Source organism: Littorina saxatilis, linkage group LG14 (assembly GCF_037325665.1).
Source record: "Littorina saxatilis isolate snail1 linkage group LG14, US_GU_Lsax_2.0, whole genome shotgun sequence".
In the NCBI taxonomy this organism is placed as follows: domain Eukaryota; kingdom Metazoa; phylum Mollusca; class Gastropoda; order Littorinimorpha; family Littorinidae; genus Littorina; species Littorina saxatilis.
The window spans coordinates 29,051,619-29,074,846 of NC_090258.1; the positions used below are offsets into that span (position 1 = coordinate 29,051,619).

The following is a 23,228-nucleotide window of genomic DNA, read 5'->3' on the forward strand; positions in this document are numbered from 1 at the left end:
GGCGAGGTGGCGGCAGCGTCAAAACCGATCGCAACAGTAATATCAAAGAACGCATGTTTTCATATGTGCGATGCGACGGATGCTTCATCTGGGGATTTAATCAAGTTTGAGTGAATCTTTCTTGAAGGTTTTTCTTTGTATTCATAAATTATGAGTAATCTAAGCTTAATTAGTTTGGACAACATTTTGGATGAAATTATTGCTGCTGCAGGAACATTGAATTGGCAAGTCTGTAACAGTAATCGTCTCTCTGACCCCCCCCCCCCCCCCTTGCTTGCTGAAAAATAAAATTAACTCTCTTCCTGTCCTCTGTCACATCCTCTGATTCTTTTGCTGTATCTTTTCCTCTTTTTTTGGTAAAAAATGTATCTTGTCTGTCTTACATTTATAACAAGAGGATAAGCGATTCTCTGACCTTGACATAACGTGAAATAATAATTCCTATCTAGATGTACATATTTATAACCACATTTAATATAAGCTTAGCTTATTGTGTGGTTACAAATGTTTATATCGCATATATATGCAAGTTATCCAAAGAATGAAATTGTTTTGAGACCTATAGCACCGTTAGTTTGTCAGAACAGGAGGTGGTCCATATCAGGCAGTTGTCCATGTTAGGCTATTTTCCCTTACGACCAGGGTGTGCTTATTGCGTGTCTTATGAGAAACAGACCGCGTGCAGAAACACACACACTATGATGTGTTGTCGTATTATTTTTGCTTTGGTCAATCGTAGGACCCTATTCTGAGGTCTCAATATTTTCCCACGGTCTTCCCAACGCATGCGATGTCACTTTCCATTGAGCGTTTTTGCCACCATTTGGCAAGGAGTTATCAGCTGAGATAAAACGACTGTAAGTAGAACGCGAAAATCACACCTGGACTCGATCCGACCGACTGGTTCTTGTATACGCAAGAGCACTTGATAGTCTCTGCCGCGGATCATAAAATCGTATAATCTGCTGATTTTCGCATCCCGAATCTACTCAGCTTCGTCCCAATAGGCCCACTTAAAACATCACACGCGGAATTTAAATTAGCTAAGATGGACAACTGGACACCACATGTGAGAACCACGCACCAAGACATTGTCAGCATTGAGAGAATGTTTTCACGGAATTGTTTCACGATTCTGTGACACTGTTATATTGCGGGGTTATGATATTTTCTTCGTTTCTGATTTGAATTCATGTAAATGAAATCAAGTTAAAATTAAACACTATTGTTATTTTAGAAACCAATGCGGACCCTGAAAGAAATAACGTTTCACTCAGATAAATTTTATCCAGCCTGTCACGTTTTTCATTTATACATTTTGACAGAAAAAAGAAAATAACAAAAGAAAAATTAACACATCTGTGTGGGATTAAAATCAAACGTCGATTTGTGTTACTAAAGTTACTGACCACCATGTGCATGCGAACATTTGCTGCCCCCCCCCCCCTCCACATCGTAATCGTATCGGCTCTGTCTCATTTTGCCCACCACCCCTCCACCTCTCCCCAGGACCCCCCCCCCCCCCCCCCCACCTTCCTTTTCAGTAAATAGCCCTTCAGTCGGAGCGGCAGTTGTCGCCACGCATCAGACTTTTTTTGAATAATTATGTGCGGTTTTTAGTATCTCCTTTACAAAGCTGATCTGATAATTAACTATCTTTTTTTTTGCAAGCAAACGACAAATTCGCCTCAAAAAATGTTATTGACAGTGCATATAGAAAAGGTAGCAAAAAAACTTGCGGGGACAAAGTGGGCGAGGGAGAGCCTGGGTGGTCAAACGGGGGCCGTGCCATGCCATATGTCACCTGCTGGTTAAACGAAAGGTTTAAAGGAACAGATATCGCACACAATATTTTGATCTTTTGATCAGTCAACCATCAATTTTGTACATCAACCCCAACAGTGTTGTTGTCCAAAAATAAAAGAATTGCATTCTGTCCTCAAACTGAACGGTAGTTCAAAGTTAAAGGGATATTGACCAAAGTGCTTTTGAGGAACAATAAAACACTCTCCCCAAAATAAAGACGCAAAAAAACACCCCACACAAATAAATAAATAAAGAAAGAAGCAAAACAGATTTACAAGGAAATTAATTATGTTCATGGTATGCTAGCGCTGTTTTTATTTTATTGTATAATAAGCATGCTGATACCGGGATGCAGTATACGTTAAATGTAAATGATATAATGCTGACTATCTAAATGTGAATCAAAAAACAAGAAAGGTAGGTTTTTTAAAAAAATTTTTAATTTAAATGTGAACCAGAAAAGATGCATTTCTTTTAAATTGATGGCGCCGTCAAAAACAAAAACTAAATTCTTGGTTACAAAATCAAATGAATCTTAGTAGTCGATAGTTTAGTACTATTTGTCACTTTATTAGAGGTGGTTTGACTGAGTTGCCGACTTCTCCGCTTTAATTCCTTGTCAGTTTTATCTGTACACTCTTTGTTTTCATGCGATACGTGTAACACTTTTCCCGACCTCGCACATGATGGACAGCATTCATTGGAGCGATATGTTTTCACCGGGTTTTCGCAAAATTGTATTTCATGCCACGCTATTATCGATTACCTCAAATTAAAAAAGAAACAAAGAAAAACTCCGGACAAGCGCACAAGGTAGAACCAGCGGTCAGTGCATGGGACTGCAAAAGTGCACGTGTGCGTATGCGTGTGAATACATTTTTTTTTAAACTAGTTAGTGTCACTATCGATCGAATGTCATTTCGATCACGTTTCAGTTTAGCGGACAAGCGTAATCGGATTCAACATACGCATACACACTCACATAGTCGGAAGAGTCGTCGAACAGGGAAAAAAATGACAAAGTAAAATATTGTAAATTGAAAAATGTTTGTGTAATTTTGCGATGAGACAGAGACAATCTGGGAAGGAAGTTTATACCCAAGTAATACTATCGAACGGGTTAGTCCGTAAGCTGCGGACAAATATTCTTACTCAAAGAGAAAAATGAAACAGGATTTTTTCAGTAAATGTAAGCTTACAGGGCTGCCGATGGGGAAAGACTGAACCACCTAAACAAATAGCAGTTCACATCGGTTGATGATTCTTCAGTCCCACAGAACTTCGGTCCATTAGGAAGTAGCCCTGTTGATTTGCTAGATTAACACTCTCCACCTCCAAGGAAAAGGTCCTGCTGAAACTGAAAGACCAAGCAGTCCCACAGGTCGACACGCCAACGTTTCTGGGAGTCACCCTGGACACACGTCTGACGTGGAAGCCGCAGATTGAAGCGACAGAAGGAAGAGCGATGAAGAAGCTCTCGCTCATGAAGAAATTGGCAGGAACCCAGTGGGGCGCAAACTCTGGCATTCTGAAACAGGTCTACACAGGCGCTGTCAGACCGGTCATGGAATACGCCTCCTCAACATGGACCACTGCCTCCAAAACCAACAAAGGAAAGCTGGACAAAGTCCAGAACATGGGGCTAAGGATCATCCTCGGTGCCATGAAAAGTACACCCATCCAAGAAATGGAGAAAACAGCAGACCTGGAACCACTCGAGGACAGACGAGAGTACAAAGCTGTCCTCCAGGGAGAGAAGATGAAGAGACTGACCACTCACCCACTTCACCAAAACCTCAACAAGGGCACCAAGAACAGGCTGAAACGAAAGAGCCTCAAACATCAGGTCAAGGACCTCCAAACGGAGTATGCTGAAGCTCTGGAAGCTGACCCCAACTGCTGTGAGACACTCGTCTCAGACGTCTGGGCCCCACGCAAAAGCTTCCATGAAGTCAGAACAGATGTACCAGGACTGACAGCAAAGGGCGAACAGTCACCACATGTCCAGAAGGCCCTCGCCATGGAGATGATTCAGGACCGCTACCCACATTGCACCTGGACTCACGTCTACACAGACGGCTCCTCAGAGAACGCCGTAAGGAATGGAGGCAGTGGCGTCTACATCCGTCGCCCAAACGGGACCACCACCTCCCTCTCCGTCCCAGCTGGTGACCTGAGCTCGAACTACAGGGCCGAGCTCCACGCCCTCATCACTGCAGCAGAGCACGCAGCAGGGGAAGACCGCAGTCGGCAAAACATCGTCCTCCTCACTGACTCCCTGTCCGCCCTCCAGTCCCTTCTGTCTGGCCCCACTGACCTCCCCACCAGGCAACTCGACAACTGCCTCAGCACCCTGTCTCAACACAACAAGGTGGTGCTCCAGTGGATACCGGCTCATGTCGGCATTGCCGGCAATGAAGAAGCGGACAGGCTGGCAAAAGGAGGTGCGAGACTTCCCCAACCACACAACTCCACCTCGTACAAAGAAGCCAAGACTCTTCTACAACGGAAGAAGAAAGAAAACTGGAAAAAGAGAAACGGAGACTACAACCCACAGGAAGACCCCATCAACAAACTAGACCGGAGAAGCCAAACCACCATTTTCCGTCTAAGGACAGGGCACTGTGGACTGAAGAAACACCTCAAGAGACTGGGCCTTGCGGATGACGCACACTGTGAATGTGGCTCGGAAGAGCAAACTCCGGAGCACATTCTCCAGAACTGCCCCCATCTAGAGACAATACGCCAGAAGTTCTGGCAAGAAGAGACCAGTGTTGGAGCCAAACTCTGGGGTCCTGCCGACGAACTGCGCAAGACTGCGGACTTCCTGGCAGCCACTGGTCTGAGGATCTAGCACGGCCACCAACATCGAACGCAGAAGAAGAAGAAGCTAATTAACATCACATCGCTACCCGAACCGATTTTTATTGAAAATAAACACTTTTTTAAGCTCAGATATAATTTATCTGTAAGTTACATCACGTCTACAGTCGTTGACACAATCTAAAAACTCTATCAAATTACTCCGCCAAAGTTCCGACAAACTTACTACACATATATGCGTCGTCTGCATGTGTTGCGCGCGCAGTCCGGGGCGTGGCTTATTAAAAAAAAAAAAAAAAAAAAAAACTCGTATTAGTCTTTTTTTTTTAAGAGTTAAATTCAGATAGCACTTCATTTGGACAGCCTTGAGAAAACGGCCGTACAATACGTGTATATCTTCTTTTATCGAGAAGGAGATTAACAGCGGTGGGGTTTCAGTCATGCTTTCTGACGCCAGCTTCAATTTCAGATAATGTTAGGAGATTTCAAAATGCAAGGGGGTGGGGGTATAGAGTGGGGGGGGGGGGGGGGTATTTTCTCTGAATCGTTTATAAGGAAGGAATGTGTTTTTTAGACCCCAATCGTCAATGTTGAAGGTCCAGTATTAAAACTTGCCCAGTGTCTGACAAAATTAGACTCAGTTTAAAATTACCCTTGACAATTTGTGCGTGAGACAGACTGATTGCCGAACGGAAAATGGAATCACTCATGTGGCGCAGTGAAGTGTAGCCAAGTACCTGCTATGTCCTTCAGCAGAAGTGGCGGAGTGCCTGTCATCTGTTTCTCATTTAGTGGCCTCACAGTGGCCGAAGATTGGATTTGATGTGACTTTTAGTACACACTTGTGAGCGTGATCTGGTAATTTCCCTTCGCTTGCGTCTGACTTTCCCGTCTTAAGCTAACATACGAGAACAAACATAATATGCAAAATTGCAAGGATCGACCTCCTTGCATGAAAAGTCAACAACACTTTGTTATTTTCTCATTGTATAGAAACCTAAAATGTGACAGCAGCCCACAGGGTTATCTGTGTTCGTACACGCCGAAGTCTGTTCACTCGAAATCGTTCTGACAATTATGTTTTATGTTCAATGATATGTTTAAATTCAAATTCCAACGACAAAAAAAAAGAGAGATAGAGAGAGAGAGAGAGAGAGAGAGAGAGAGAGAGAGAGAGAGAGAGAGAGACAGACAGACAGACAGACAGACAGAGAGAGAGAGACAGACAGACAGACAGACAGAGAGACAGACAGACAGACAGACAGACACAGACAGACACAGACAGAGAGAGACAGAATCAAATGTAAAGCGAACTGTTTAAACCTGTTGCGATAATTAATGTACAGTTCTGTAAAAATAAACTGTACTCTTAGTGCCCGACCCGACTCCCCAAACCTACGTCGCGGTTATCTGACGCTCTCTCTACGTCGTGCCTCTGCGTGCCTCCATTACAGAGAAATGGAAGGTGAAAATCTTTGTGTCAGTTTGACTCTTGATTTTAAACAAGTCGCGTAAGGCGAAAATACAACATTTAGTCAAGCTGTCGAACTCACAGAATGAAACTGAACGCTATGCAATTTTTCAGCAAGACCGTATACTCGTAGCATCGTCAGTCCACCGCTCATGGCAAAGGCACTGAAATTGACAAGAAGAGCGGGGTAGTAGTTGCGCTGAGAAGGATAGCACGCTTTTCTGTACCTCTCTTCGTTTTAACTTTCTGAGCGTGTTTTTAATCCAAACATATATCTATATGTTTTTGGAATCAGGAACCGACAAGGAATAAGATGAAAGTGTTTTTAAATTGATTTCGAAAATTTAATTTTGATCATAATTTTTGTAATTTTAATTTTCAGAGCTTGTTTTTAATCCAAATATAACATATTTATATGTTTTTTTAATCAGAAAATGATGAAGAATCAGATGAACGTAAATTTGAATCGTTTTATAAAAAAAAATAGGCCTATTTTTTTTTTACAATTTTCAGATTTTTAATGACCAAAGTCATTAATTAATTTTTAAGCCACAAAGCTGAAATGCAATACCGAAGTCCGGGCTGTAAAAGTTGTTTCAATTTGTTTCCATTTAAAACGTCCGCTACTGGCACCTCAGTCGGACCATACATAACACTCTGAGAAGTAACCAAAGTGTTTTCTTTTAAAGTAATTTGTAACTCTCCGCTCCGCACGCCAACCAAAACAATTCCTGGGAGACGCCTACATCGTTCGGAAAAAAAACCCACAAAAAACTGTTCCGAGCCAGGACTGAACTAGAAAGGGTTTCCATGACCACGGACGTAGCTTTGTGCCGAGGCTGATCACGTGGTCAGGTTGACCAATGGCAACGCGACCCTTTTACGGCCTCTCTATTGTCCAATGTGTGTACTCTATGACCCCTTGAAAACTTCAGCGATTGGTGTGAAGTGTACTCTTTAGAGAGGATGAGTTCAGCGGTTAATTGCTTTTAACATACTTACCTGAACAGATTATAGGCCATTATCTCGAGATGCCTTGCTTTCGGCAACAGTTCTTTGAATCCCTCCCTCCCTCTCTCCATCTTCTCTCTACCAGTCTGTTTCTCTCTTTGTTTCTCTCTCTTTTTCACACTTTTCAACCATTAACTATTCATATTCATTTGCATAATGTAGAGCAGTCCCTAATTGGGCGACAGTTGGCTGTTAAAAGGAAAACACATAAAACAAACCAAAAAAGAACACTTTTGTAAGCTTACTACATTACTTTTGAAAAAAACCATCATTGGGTTCATTTCGCGTCATTTTGCTTTCGTCAACAGGAAAGTTTTTGTAATGCCTCTCTCCACCTTCCCATATGCTCCCCTCCCCCATTTCTGTCTCTGTTTTTTACATTTAGTCAAGTTTTGACTAAATGTTTTAACGTAGAGGGGGAATCGAGACGAGGGTCGTGGTGTATGTGCGTGCGTGCGTGTGTGCGTGTGTGTGTGTGTCTGTGTGTGTGTGTAGAGCGATTCAGACTAAACTACTGGACCGATCTTTATGAAATTTGACATGAGAGTTCCTGGGTAGGAAATCCCCAGACTTTTTTTTCCATTTTTTTGATAAATGTCTTTTATGACGTCATATCCGGCTTTTCGTGAAAGTTGAGGCGGCACTGTCACGCTCTCATTTTTCAACCAAATTGGTTGAAATTTTGGTCAAGTAATCTTTGACAAAGCCCGGACTTCGGTATTGCATTTCAGCTTGGTGGCTTAAAAATTAATTAATGACTTTGGTCATTAAAAATCTGAAAATTGTAAAAAAAAAAAAAAAAATTTATAAAACGATCCACATTTACGTTCATCTTATTTTCCATCACTTTCTGATTCCAAAAACATATAAATATGTTATATTTGGATTAAAAAAAAGCTCTGAAAATTAAATATATAAAAATTATTATCAAAATTAAGTTGTCCAAATCAATGTAAAAACACTTTCACCTTATTCCTTGTCGGTTCCTGATTCCAAAAACATATAGATATGATATGTTTGGATTAAAAACACGCTCAGAAAGTTAAAACAAAGAGAGGTACAGAAAAGCGTGCTATCCTTCTTAGCGCAACTACTACCCCGCTCTTCTTGTCAATTTCACTGACTTTGCCATGAGCGGTGGACTGACGATGCTACGAGTATAAATTTTCGAAATCAATTTAAAACACTTTCATCTTATTCCTTGTCGGTTCCTGATTCCAAAAACATATATATATGATATGTTTGGATTAAAAACACGCTCAGAAAGTTAAAACGAAGAGAGGTACAGAAAAGCGTGCTATCCTTCTCAGCGCAACTACTACCCCGCTCTTCTTGTCAATTTCACTGCCTTTGCCGTGAGCGGTGGACTGACGATGCTACGAGTATACGGTCTTGCTGCGTTGCATTGCGTTCAGTTTCATTCTGTGAGTTCGACAGCTACTTGACTAAATATTGTATTTTCGCCTTACGCGACTTGTTTTTCTTCTCGTGTCCCTTTGCTTGTTTGTAAGTTAGTTTGTTGATTTTCTGTTTGTTTTAATTACTGTTGATGAATTGTACGCTCTTAATATATGTTTTACGCGCAAAGTAAACATTTATTGCCGGCGTAAAATTGAAAATATTGATTACGCCTTCCTAGGCAAACCTGAGGTGGTGATCCAAATCATTGATACGTATTGGAAGGACTTCATTTACAAATAAAGAAATAAATAAGCCGTTTTAGTGATTTTTCCCCGGCGACATCCACCTTTCGAAGCCCAAGAGACATTCGCAGTGATGTAATTTGGAAACATCTGAAATAACTAACTGTAAAACGCTCCGTTACCGTTGCCGATTATTTCTTTTCATACAAACAGGATTTCACCTTCTGGCGATAATCTCTTTTGCGTTTGATTCTTGATTCTTTAAATTAATTTTTTCAGTGCTATTTAGTTGTAATCCATTACCCAAGCAGATGAAACCCGTGTGAATAACTGAACACTTAGACACTGATGTTCAGATGGTACGTGTGTGGTTACATAATTACAATAACCAAAATTGCAACCCGAACTGTCCAGTGAAGTGCTTTTCCAAGTTGCATGTGAGTGTGTGATTGTGTCTGTTCGGAGCGCTTCTAAGAAATTGTAAAAGTTTATGCGTAAGCATTTGCGATTTTCCGGTCTTGTACTTTTTCGTCAGTTTTCAGCAAACTCAGTTATATCATGTCACATTAGTGTGTGTTTCTCTTTTCTTTTATTTTTTCGTGTGTGTGTGTGTGTGTGTGTGTGTGTGTGTGTGTGTGTGTGTGTGTGTGTGTGTGTAGTTAGTTGTGTTTTTTTTCAAAGATTTGTTTTTAGCCAAGTTGATAGAGCGCTTGGGCGACTTACTTAAAAAACAAAAACAAAACTTCCCTTTTTTTTCCAACTAAGATCCTTTATACTCGTTTTAGGAATGGGTATGCTAAGTACATTTTTCTTGGCGAATTGTTGTGTTAGCTAAGCAACATTACGTGAATCGTTAAAACATGTGGGTTTTGTTTTTTAAAGTATTCCCCGCTTAACGAATTAAGATTTCTATGCAAAACAACGTGTGTTAACCCCATGTACAAAAACAGTACATGTAGTACATGCTTGAAAGTGCAGAGTGCTGTTGCGTCCAAAGAATTGAGTATTTCAGTAATTATGTCGACTGGTGATAAACACACATACAAACACGCGCACGCATTAACAAATCATAGAGAAACAAGCAAACAATTCGCAGAACAAACGTATATTAATGTGTGTGCATGCGTGAACGCGTGCATTCGTTTGCTTGACTAACTGACAATGTCAATCACGCTTTTAGAAGAGAACCGCTGATTTCAACGTGGTATGGCTTTTACGCGGTCTTATGAGCCTTCTGTAAGACGGGCAGCGTTCGGCCTGTAACAAAACAGACCATCCAATAAACACCAGCGAAGATTTCATTGACGCGGCTGTCAAGTGTTTTGAGTGAAGTGGGCGGAGCGTTGGGTTTATCACATGACCATTTGGGCCAATGGATGAATGTATTTAGTATGTGCGCTACTTTACTGGCGGACCACGAAGCTCGAAGAAGGTGTCAACTTGATTTCTTCATGCAATAAATCGTTGGCAGAAAAAAATGTTGCCCTTGGTGGAACGGGAGCCGCTCAGAAGAGGCGTGATAGAACTTGTGCGCGGTTCATGCATACACAACAATCATTTTTCTTTCAAGGTTTTATTGAGTCACTTGAGAAAAAGTGACTCTATGTAATCGGTCAGTGTTAGACACCACCTTAACGTTGGACTTTTCTCGGAAACTATCAAAGCGATCGGGCTCATATTTTGTTTAGTCGTGACCTCCAATGACCTCTACACTTTAACGATGGTTTCGTTGACCTTTGACCTTTTTCAAGGTCACAGGTCAGCGTCAAAGGAAAAATTAGACATTTTATATCTTTGACAAAGTTCATCGGATGTGATTGAAACTTTGTAGGATTATTCTTCACATCAAAGTATTTACATCTGTAGCCTTTTACGAACGTTATCAGAAAAACAAGGGAGATAACTAGCCTTTTCTGTTCGGCAACACACAACTTAACGTTGGGCTTTTCTCGGAAACTATAAAAGTGACCGGGCTCAAATTTTATGTGAACGTGACTCATTGTGTTGTGAATAGCAATTTCTTCCTGTCCATCTGATGCCTCATATAATATTCAGAACTGCGAAAGTGACTCGATCGAGCGTTTGCTCTTCTTGTTTAACACTATGTGTTCGTAAAAACCGTTGCTCAACAACAAAAATAAATTAATTAATATTTTTCATCCTATACATGCCGCTACAGAAGCACACAGGGAGAGGTAGACGCGGCGAGTCGTGTCGTCTGTGAGGTAACGATCGTGTCAAATCATAGTATCTGTTAACGACGCGCCGAACCAAGGTCAGGGGTGGAGACAGGGGTAAAGAAGAAAAAATATGTGTATTCAGATTCATTCTTCTTTCAGTTGATCAGCTTACTTGACTTCTATTTCCCGAAAGTTTTTTTTTGTTTTGTGCGCAAAATTATCGATTGTTGTCGTTGTGGTATAGTTGGTTGTCGATATTTTTTCTTCTCAACATCACTGGCTTGATTTGTTTAATGATATATGTAGCAGGCAGCACACGTCTGTTTCAGAAATCGTTTGAACGTCTGAATTCTGTTATGATACAACAATATAGATGATATACAACTTTTACATGAGAGAAGAAAGTCAAACATTATCTACCTAGAACATGTTGTCTTGTTAAGTTAGCATGCGTATTTTGTGTTCTATGCTATTCCTACTCATGCAGATGTCGAGTGCATTTGAGGTAGAAAAATAACAACAACCGGCAGTTTTGTCGCGACATTTCTCGCAATAATGTTTTGGTAAAGTTTACTTCCTCGTCCGGATTTTCATATGTAATTTTCCATGATGTTCGACCTGCAACCGACTGCGAATTACTCCTAAATGTTTTGAAAGTTGCAACGCAAGTAAGCGTTTCTATCTTTCCATGAACTTTTGTTGTTGTAGTATATCATTATGACATATCTGGGCCCCGGCCGAGATTCGAACCCGCGACCCTAGGATCACAAGTCCACAACCTGAGCTACCCGGGCTCCCTTGAAGCCAATCGGTGTGTTTGAATCTTTAGTCCGATCGTGCAATCAAACCTGTCCAATGAAAGCTTGTCCACCACTTTGTCTATAACGACCACACGAAATATATATATATATATATTTTTTTTTAACATATTGTAAAGTTTTGACTAAATGTTTTAACTTAGATGGGGAATCGTGACTAGGGTTGTGGTGTAGGGCCTACGTAGTACGTGTCTGTGGGTCTGTGGGTCTGTGTGTATGTATGTGTAGAGCCATTCAGAGAAAACTACTGGACTACTGGAGGATACGTTTCTTTGATGACGTAATATCTGGCATTTTGTACAAGTTTTGGTGGCACTGTCACACCCTCATTTTTGGATTCATTTGATTAAAATTCTGTAAAAATAACTTTCGACAAAATCCGGACAACAGGATTGCATTTCAGGATTAAAGCTTGCAAATTATTTTTTGAGTTTGGCCATTAAAAGTCAGAAAATTGTATTTAAAAATAAAATGTGATGAATCGATCCAAAAAGATGTAATCTTATTCTTGATCATTTTCTGATTCCATAAACAAATCTATGTGTATCGATTGAACACTGGATTTCCCTTCTTTGAGCTATGTGACGTCAGAGGCCGACAAAACGTCTGTTTAGGCGGCCAGCCGAGACTACAAAATAGTGCATGTTTGTGTGCGTTCAATCATAAAAACTACAAGAAATTCTACCCAGATACATAAATTTTATTTGTATTTTTTTACCAAAATATGACAATTTACACATATCTCGACAGTCGTTCACCTCGACCGCTAGCGCGGTCTCGGAGGAACACTGACTGTTTCGATCTGTGTAAAATGTCCTATTTTGGTCAAAAATACATACAACGTTTAATGTCCTGTTTGGATTAAAACAAGCTCGAAAAAAATTATACAATATAAAAAGCACAATTTCATAAGAAGCGCTTTACACTACTGCGCTATACTGGCTTTCTGTGGCGTGAACGCGATAGCGGTCGCCGTCAGGTATGAAATCGACACAGGTATTGAGTTTTGTCTTCGTATTGTCTTTCATAATGTGAGTTCGAAGGGTTGACTGAATGTATTAATTTCGTCTACGCGACATGTTTTAAGATATTGCTTACTTGTCAACTGCGATCACATGTCTAAACGGACTGCGGCTGCCAGTTTCGGCCCAAACTAACGTTCACAACCTGTCTTTCACAACCTTTAAAATCATGTTTGTTTTAAATTTATTTTTTTAATTACATTGTACTATCTCTACATCACCAATACATAAAATTCATACACTACCATCTCGCTATACCGACTGCTAAACGTATCAGACGGACGGGACGGCTCTCAGTTAGCCGAATGCAATCACGTTGTCTTCTGCGCTTGAGTGCACCCCATACACACCTCTTGACATACTCTTGAAAGCGATAAGACACCACCCGAGTAGCCAACGGCGGCTTTCTTTAATTGCGATAACAACTCGGGTAGACAGTTTCAAACTGTCGTTAAAGACAGGTCCAACTACACTTACTTTTAAGATGTTACATTATGGAGGTCAAAATGGCCAATTTTCTGTAGTTTTTTTTGGAACAATCTATCCTGTTATTGTATTAAAAAAAGAAGCTTTAATTTTTCGGCACTATATTTGATTATGGTGGACTCAGTGGAACTCATTCTGATAAGCATCGCTCCACGGCTATTGCCAGTTGTCTCTCTGACCGGACGCTACAGTCCTACGCGAATCTATATAAAAAAAAAAGAATACAGAGTTATCTCCCATATGTTTTTCGCGAGCACTGATCTAAATTTGAGATCAGTGTTCGCGAGACGAAAATGATTGCAGATTGGCCGACTTCGACAGTGATCTCCGTTCTGTTCTTCACAGTTATGATAAAGACATCGTTCTAAGGTCAAAACAAGTCGAAATTTTGGGACTGCTGCCGGAAGGAGACCGTAATATATGGTTTCATCTCTGTCAACTGGTTACAGAAAAAATCGTCTGCTCCAGTGAGCGCCGAAACCAAACGGTTGATTATCACGTGACACTTTTGTCATATTTAGAATTGTTTGCACAGTAAATACAGCCGCGAAAAATAGCTCGCTTGAAACTGTCTTACATTTCAATTCCTTCGTAATTTTAAAATGACAAAACACCATGAAAAATCATTATCGACGATCGCGAATCTGCTTATATCAATAATACATTACAAAAAGCTCTAAATATGCACACACACACACAAAAATCGGTTTCCTTGCCAGACAAGGAATCTCAAGGCATCCTGTCAGGGAGAGAATGACCTGAACTCCTTTTGACCTGAGTTCAAGATGAGTGGAACTGTCCTAACATTCTCAGAAAATTATTTTCAAAGTTTATGTTTGTTTTAAACATTAATATGTGAAAACAGAATTAAGGTAGGTGATCAGCGATGCTGTCAAAACTACTCACATTACGTCATATATGGCTGGTTTTTAGTGTTGATATTTTTGTTTCGAGCGACAGATTGACTGATTTGTTTCATATCGCTTAACCGGTATTTATTGTGGGTTTTTTTAAACATTTTTTATTAGGTGTTTTTTGTGTTTGTTGTTGTTGTTGTTGTTGTAAGCACGCTGCTGGATTACACACACACACACATACACACACGGCTGAGTCTGCAGGTGACCCGTCTGCAGTTTTACTAGATATTGCTCGTCGTCGGCGTGTGCTCTTTCAGTAGATATTTATATGTTTTTGGAATCAGCAAATGATGGAAAATAAGATGAACGTTAATTTGGATCGTTTTATACATTTTTATTTTTTTTAACAATTTTCCGATTTTTAATGACCAAAGTCATTAATTAATTTTTAAGCCACCAAGCTGAAATGCAATACCAAAGTCCGGGCTTTGTCGAAGATTACTTGACCAAAATGTCAACCAATTTGGTTGAAAAATGAGGGCGTGACAGTGCCGCCTCAACTTTCACAAAAAGCCGGATATGACGTCATCAAAGACATTTATCAAAAAAATGAAAAAAACGTTCGGGGATTTCATACCCAGGAACTCTCATGTCAAATTTCATAAAGATCGGTCCAGTAGTTTAGTCTGAATCGCTCTACACACACACACACACATGCACACACGCACATACACCACGACCCTCGTTTCGATTCCCCCTCGATGTTAAAATATTTAGTCAAAACTTGACTAAATATAAAAAGATAAAACAATAATAAAGTTTTTTTATGTATTGCAAATCCTGACATGGTTCTGGGCGTTTCACAAAATTAATGTGTTAACAAAATTACAAAGCAATGTACATAATGAACATTTTAAAACAAAACCATTTTCTCCCTATAAAAATCAACTAGTACTGTGGCATCAGCATTAACAGGGAAAACAAATCTGAAAATTATTAAAAGCACAATCACCTACAAGATGCACATTATAATACATTATTTATCCAGAATCTATCATAATATTGATTGTTTGTTATTATGTGTTTGCGGCTGCCAGTTTCGGTCAAACTAACGTTCACAACCTGTCTTTCACAACCTTTAAACTCATGTTTGTTTTTAATTTTTTTTTTTAATGACATTGTACTATCTCTACATCACCAATAAATAAAATTCATACACTACCATCTCGTTATACCGACTGCTAAACGTACCAGGCGGGCGGGACGGCTCTGAGTTAGCCGAATGCAATCACGTTGTCTTCTGCGCTTGAGCGCACCCCATACACACCTCTTGACATACTCTTGAAAGCGATAAGACACCACCCGAGTAGCCAACGGCGGCTTTCTTTAATTGCGATAACAACTCGTTTCAAACTGTCGTTAAAGACAGGTCCAACTACACTTACTTGTAAGATGTTACATTATGGAGGTCAAAATGGCCAATTTTCTGTAGTTTTCGGGGGAGAAATCTATCCTGTTACTGTATTAAAAAAGAAGCTTAAATTTGTCAGCACATTATTTTATTTTAGTACCAGTTCAGTGCCTCATATGGCTTTTTGACCAATCAGGACGGATTCTAGGTGACCCTCTAAATGTTATAACGTTCAAGCAGGGACCCTTTTTGTTTATCAAGCAAAACATTGACAAGACAAAGTACAAATTTAAATCAACAATACCAACGTGATTTATTCTAAAGAATGACACTTCAAATGCTGCGAGATAATACTCTCTTTATCTAAAAAAAAAAGTACAGAAAAGCTAGTTTTGTCGGTGGGTGCTTCACGGAATAGCAAAGCACCGCCCATCCTCTGAGTGTGCAATGCCGACCCGCTCACTTGGAATCTAAATGATCAAAGTTCGAAAAAATCTAGTGAAATTGCGTCACTCGCTTTACGTCAAATGTATCTTTACAGCATTTCCCATCGTCTGGAGTCGGTTCTAAATATCTCTCTCTCTCTCTCTCTCTCTCTCTCTCTCTCTCTCTCTCTCTCTCTCTCTCTCTCTCTCTCTCTTTTTCTCTCCTCTCTCTCTCCCCCTCTCTCTCTCTCCCTCTCTCCCTCTCTCTCCCCCTCTCTCTTTTTCTCTCTCTCCCCTCTCTCTCACTATTCTCTTTCTTTCTCTCTTTCTATCATCATCATCATCATCATCATCATCATCATCATCATCATCATCATCATCATCATCATTTTTCTTTTCTTTTCTTGCTCCTCTTACAGTATCACGGTAAATGTTCCCAAATAGATCCTAGTTACCTCAGAGGACGTTAATCCCCAAAGTCAGCCAGTCAGTCAGTCATTAAAGGCAAAAGCGAGGTAACGCACAACTGGGTCCGACCAGTAAAGCCGTCGCTGCCTGTGTGACAACCACCATAAAAATCTACCACAGCGGGAAACTTTCAAGTTAAGTATTTTCAACCATCATGTGCCCGCATTAATCGAATGGATCAAAACTTTGAAACCTGCGCGCATATTCTAAGCCGACTAACACATAATTGTTAAGGACATCATAAAATGGTTCTCGGTGAAAACTTGACCGAGGGCCATTTTACGACGTCCTTGACTCGAGTGTGTGACGTATACTCTTATGTTCTGCTTCTTGGGCAAGGTAAAGAACACCGAAAATATGTCAATGCCGTTCTCGAGCTACGCTGACTTTTACAAAGGGTACAGCTGACACGGCTTACGTAATCTGGTTTCCTGGTCATTTGTGTGAAAAATCTGTCCGACAAAGAAGAAGAAGAAGAAGTGCGCGCAGAGAGAGAGAGAGATAGAGAGAGAGAGAGAGAGAGAGAGAGAGAGAGAGAGAGAGAGAGAGAGAGACAGAGAGACAGACAGACAGACAGACAGACAGACAGACAGACAGACTTTCCGCACTCGTTAAAATGTCAGTCGATACTGGAATGAATGTTGAAACATTGTAAACCTAAAAAAAAAAAAAAAAAATTATTAAAATTAAACATTCATACGAGTTACTATCTGTGACAAGAACGCATAAGAAGTATAGCAACTAAATATTAATCCGCTTACCCATTGCTCCTCTTCGCACCTCGGCCTGTGAGTCGTCCTTTTCCTGAGTACTTGCACACAAGTTTTGCGTATGCATACTTCAGTTCGTCTGGAAAGGGCTGTTTTGAATTCTTGTTCGCAAGTTGAACAGCACGACTGTATTTGACCACGTACACCAAATCGTTCTTTCTGGAAAAGTCTGCCAGCCGTTCAGTAAGATCATTCCAACTTCTGAATGTTTTCCCCAACTGTCATTTGTGCCATTTCTCAGCGATTGATCAACGGTGTGGTTATTATGGATGTAGTAAGTGTCGAATTGTGAGAATGCACAGTTCTGTCCGCCAAGTGGTTTTAAACACTGCGCGTATTTGCACCAAGTAATAACGTGTCACATCAAAATAGTTCTTTACCTGTCAGATAGTTTAGCGCCAAAAACATGAACCAATGATAGCCCATGGATTAGTAAGTCATATGATGTTGGGGCGGGGCCAATGAACTAATGTCAACACAGTAAGTATCAACCAATGTTTGGCTCCGCCCCCACATCACGTGGAATGGGTGGCCGAGTGGTAACGCACTTGCGCTCGGAAGCGAGAGGTTGCGAGTTCGACCCTGGGTCAGGGCGTTAGCAATTTTCTCCCCCCTTTCCTAACCTAGGTGGTGGGTTCAAGTGCTAGTCTTTCGGATGAGACGAAAAACCGAGGTCCCTTCGTGTACACTACATTGGGGTGTGCACGTTAAAGATCCCACGATTGACAAAAGGGTCTTTCCTGGCAAAATTGTATAGGCATAGATAAAACAATGTCCACAAAAATACCCGTGTGACTTGGAATAATAGGCCGTGAAAAGTAGGATATGCGCCGAAATGGCTGCGATCTGCTGGTCGATGTGAATGCATGATGTATTGTGTAAAAAATTCCATCTCACACGGCATAAATAGATTCCTGCGCCTTGAGTCCGAGTCTGGAGATACGCGCGCGATAGAAGACTTCATATATATAATCACGTGACCCATAAACCCATCGCCTGTAATTAGATCATACTATTACCGCTTCAGTTCTGAGACATCCTGCTTGCTGGCGCGCGCGCAGAGAAAAAAATTCCCTCTTTATCTTCGCTTCTGATGCTCATCCTATTGTTGTTGGCACTCGGGTTTGTTTGTTTGTTTGCTTAACGCCCAGCCGACCACGAAGGGCCATATCAGGGCGGTGCTGCTTTTGACATATAACGTGCGCCACACACAAGACAGAAGTCGCAGCACAGGCTTCATGTCTCACCCAGTCACATTATTCTGACACCTGACCAATCAGTCCTAGCACTAACCCCATAATGCCAGACGCCAGGCGGAGCAGCCACTAGATTGCCAATTTTAAAGTCTTAGGTATGACCCGGCCGGGGTTCGAACCCACGACCTCCCGATCACGGGGCGGACGCCTTACCACGAGGATTGGAACTCGGGTAACAGGGAGCGAAGGGCAGTGCCCCACCTAGTGATCGAGTGCCACAACCCAGACTTTTCCCTTAATATATACATAGGTTTTAAACTCCTGCTTCCGGATTATACAAAACACATTAAAACATGTATTAAACAATGGCGACTGGACGTGAGAGGGAACAATAAAGAGACCAAAAAGCAATGTACTCACGTTAAAATGACGAACACGGAACGAATAACAGCGACGTTTCGACCTAAGGGTCTTCTTCAGGCACAAAAACACAAAAATACACACACAAAAAAGAAGAAAAAAAGACGATAGAACAAATGAAGAGAAGAATAACTGACAAAACAACTGCACTGCACAAACCAACAAATGACAAAGACACAACACTTCGAATTAACCTAAAATAAATCTCATAACAAAATAATTGTGATCATTTTTTTTTTTACAGGAATGTATATGTTTCTGTGTTTGTTTTTGTTTTAATACAAAAAACCCGTGATCAAATAATCAGAACTCTTTCAAAATACTCTGAATAAAATATATTAAATGCAATAACTTTTTTTTTTTTAATTCAAATAAATGTTTTAGTTTGACTGCATTTGAATAGAAACTGCATTCTGATGAAAGCAGTTACTGTAAAGTCATTTGAAGTCACATGATAAAAATCACATGGTTTAGTTGAGCAGACCACAAAGTGCAGAGCTAAAATATGTGTATGAATCTGTGTGAAAATCCAGTCCGTTTGTCCACAGGGATGCTAGGAAGCAGTCAAATGGGGTCGCTCAATCTGCTCAAATCCAGTCAAATGGGGTCGCACGGGCCGACAAATGGGGACGTCCCCGTTTGTCGGAAGCGTCCCCATTTGACTGCTCTCCAGTGACAATCGTCCCCATTTGTCGGTAAAACCACCTACACACACACACACACACACACACACACACATACACACACACGGTAAGCATAGGTGACACGGTGCAAGAGTGCGAGACACTAGATCTAGATCTGTCTGTCTGTAGCCTACTTACGGGAACACGACTGCCAGATGGCCAGATCGACACTGCGCTTTCGACAGCGCTTCCTCGCGCAGACACTGGAAACACGCTGTGCAGATTAACCTGAAGGAAATCTCCTTTGGTATCTTCTTTATCTATTTTTCTGGAGCTACGAAACCGAACAATGTGAAATCGTCTTCTCCGAATCGGCGAACTGCAGCTCGGTGATAACTGTATCTATACCACAATCCTTCACGCGATCTGACCTAACCTTGACCCCTGACCACACACGACACAAACCAGTCACCTGTTTTTACCCCCCCCCCCCAAAAAAAAAACCACCACCCGTTTTCTTTGGATACACACTTTAACTACATACGTGCCGACAAAATGTTGATCATTGCTTCAATACTTTGAAGCTGTTGCTTGAATAATAACCAGGTAAAATTAGTATTTCGGTGTTCAGACAAATGTTAAAGTTTCTACCACAGACATACATACATACGCACGCACGCACGCACGCACGCACAGACAGACAAAAGTTAGCATCGCATAGGCTACACTTACGTGAGCCAAAAATGACAGAAAACTCTTTTTTTTTTTTTTTAATTTTATCCCAAGAACAACACAAGCAAACAATGTGGACATAATGAACGTACTACCTGCTTAATAATAGTACAGTCAAATAATAATACAATCAAAAAAACAAAACAAAAAGACATATATAACTCAATTTTTGGTTGTTGTTGACCTAGTGTCATTGTCTTGTGTTGTGGTTTTCTCCTATCATCATGGTCCATCTTCTGACCGGCACGGTTGGCCTAGTGGTAAGGCGTCCGCCCCGTGATTGGGAGGTCGTGGGTTCGAACCCCGGCCGGGTCATACCTAAGACTTTAAAATTGGCAATCTAGTGGCTGCTCCGCCTGGCGTCTGGCATTATGGGGTTACTAACCAACCGTTGGTGCTAGGACTGGTTGGTCCGGTGTCAGAATAATGTGACTGGGTGAGACATGAAGCCTGTGCTTCGACTTCTGTCTTGTGTGTGGCGCACGTTATATGTCAAAGCAGCACCGCCCTGATATGGCCCTTCGTGGTCGGCTGGGCGTTAAGCAAACAAACAAACAAACAAACAAACGGTCCATCTTCTGACTCACATGACCTCTGTATTATTTGTTCATAATTCTTTGACACGGCTGTGCCAGCGCTCAAACACAGCGCACAGTACACACACTGACAGCAGCAAAAGACTGACTATGTTTAGAGTGAGCCAGCGAGCGAGTCTGGCATCCCAACCACTCACTGCTGGAATCATAAACTAAGAGTCTAGTTTCTCTGCTGGCTGTAAGAGAGAGAAATTCAAGTTTTACGCCCTCACGGCAAAGCCATAAGGGGCATGTTCCCAGGTTTTAACCTGACTTTAGATGAGATACACAAGTGTATGCGTGTTTAGGTGGTATCAGCCATCTGCACTTATGGCAGAATGACCAAAGTCTTTTACGTGCCACAGTGGTGGCACGGAGGTGGGACATGGATACAGTCTCTGGGTCTGCACATAAGTTGGCCCGTGTCCGTTCCAGCCCGGATTCGAACCTGCGACCTTAAGATCCTGGCTGTAAGACTGTGTTGAGTGTGTTTGTTCGTTCATGGCAAGAAACATGCATGCTTGTGTCTTCATCACAGGAAGCGTGCTGGCGCAGTGGTCAGTCTGTCGGCGAACGTGTCGTGCCTGCTGTCCGTGTTGCTACAGCCCTACATGCCGTCGGTCAGCGACACCATACAGCAACAGCTGAACGCTCCACCCAACATCAACGTTGTCACGTCCGCCTTTGTCTGTCGTCTGCCGTCTGGGCACAAGATTGGCAAGGTGATGCGAGGATTTTTTTTTAAGACTATTTTGAGTTTGTCTGAAGAAGACAGCGAGGGAAAGGAGTGGGCACCGCCCTCATAAAGCTGGCCTGCGAGTAGTTAAGATCTCTAACATCTCACTCCCCTACGACCAAAAATGGTTTTAGGACTACCCTTAGCTTTTCCCTTTAAACACCCCAGTTTGTTTGTTTGTTCGTTCATGGGCTGAAACTCCCACGGCTTTTACGTGTATGACCGTTTTTACCCCGCCATTTAGGCAGCCATACGCCGCTTTCAGAGGAAGCATGCTGGGTATTTTCGTGTTTCTATAACCCACCGAACTCTGACATGGATTACAGGATCTTTTTCGTGCGCACTTGGTCTTGTGCTTGCGTGTACACACGGGGATGTTCGGACACCGAGGAGAGTCTGCACACAAAGTTGACTCTGAGAAATAAATCTCTCGCCGAACGTGGGGACGAACTCACGCTGACAGCGGCCAACTGGATACAAATCCAGCGCGCTACCGACTGAGCTACATCCCCGCCCTAAACACCCCAGTTATTCTAGTTATTCCATGGCAGTATTTTTTAACAAGTAGATGGAGAATAATAAAAATTGACTTCAAAATGTTTCTCTTTCTTTCCAGCCAAGTCCCTTGTTCCAGAAGATTGAAACAACCCTCATTGAAGAGCTGAAGGCCAAGTTTGCTGGCAAACCAGCACCGGAGAAAGTCAAGGTATACAGCTCACACTCAGGGCTAAATCTGGATACTGCCCATACTTATTTCAGTTGCTATTTTTTGGAGTATTTGACTCTTTGTTATCAAATGCAGAGATCTGAGCGTTTGCAGTACGCATTAATTTTGTCAGAGGAATAAGGGGAATAATCTGATGAGAAGTAATAAGAGTTACTGCGAATGGAGTTTCTGCTCCCCTGTTTTGCTAAACCCCCGTATATTCGGGGGTGTATAGGTTTCACTCTGTCCGTCCGGAGTTAGATTCTTGGTACTTATGAGCTGAAATTTGGTGTGTATGTTTGAAATGGGGTACAGACGGTCAAAGCCAAAATTTGTATTCCTACTTGTAGCAAGAAAGGAGACATGCGCTTTACACTTCACAGCATGTGAACACACACCAATCGAAACTACTTCTGTCATTCTTTGCCAAGTGTCCAACCTCCGTAACAATAAGTGGCATGTTTACTGAAATGTAAATGATACTTTTGCAGGGCAAACCAGGGGCGGCAGCAGCTGCAAGTGGACCACAGGGACCGGTGAACCCAGCAGAGGTCACACGACTCACTGAAGAAGTTGCCACACAGGTAAGGTCAAGCAGACGTTGTGTTTAAGTTGTGAGAAACAAAGGGAAGTAAACGCTCTAAATGCATACGACATGTGCTTCTTCTTCTTCTGTTGCGTTCGTGGGCTGAAACTCCCACGTACACTCGTGTTTTTTGCACGAGTGGAATTTTACGTGTATGACCGTTTTTTACCCCGCCATTTAGGCAGCCATACGCCGTTTTCAGAGGAAGCATGCTGGGTATTTTCGTGTTTCTATAACCCACCGAACTCTGACATGGATTACAGGATCTTTTTCGTGCGCACTTGGTCTTGTGCTTGCGTGTACACACGGGGGTGTTCGGACACCGAGGAGAGTCTGCACACAAAGTTGACTGAGAAATAAATCTCTCGCCGAACGTGGGGACGAACTCACGCTGACAGCGGCCAGCTGGATACAAATCCAGCGTGCTACCGACTGAGCTACATCCCCGCCCATACGACATGTG

The 23,228-nt window shown here is 41.7% G+C and overlaps 1 protein-coding gene across 1 annotated transcript in view; it reads left to right on the top strand.

The window, feature by feature from the left end:
- Positions 1 to 23,228, top strand: part of LOC138947509 (methionine--tRNA ligase, cytoplasmic-like) — a 96,594-nt gene that overhangs the window by 67,570 nt on the left and 5,796 nt on the right. The window contains exons 20-22 of the mRNA XM_070318995.1: positions 21,276 to 21,459; positions 22,090 to 22,179; positions 22,671 to 22,763. Of these exons, the coding sequence (XP_070175096.1) occupies positions 21,276 to 21,459; positions 22,090 to 22,179; positions 22,671 to 22,763 (367 nt within the window). The remainder of the gene's footprint in view (positions 1 to 21,275; positions 21,460 to 22,089; positions 22,180 to 22,670; positions 22,764 to 23,228) is intronic.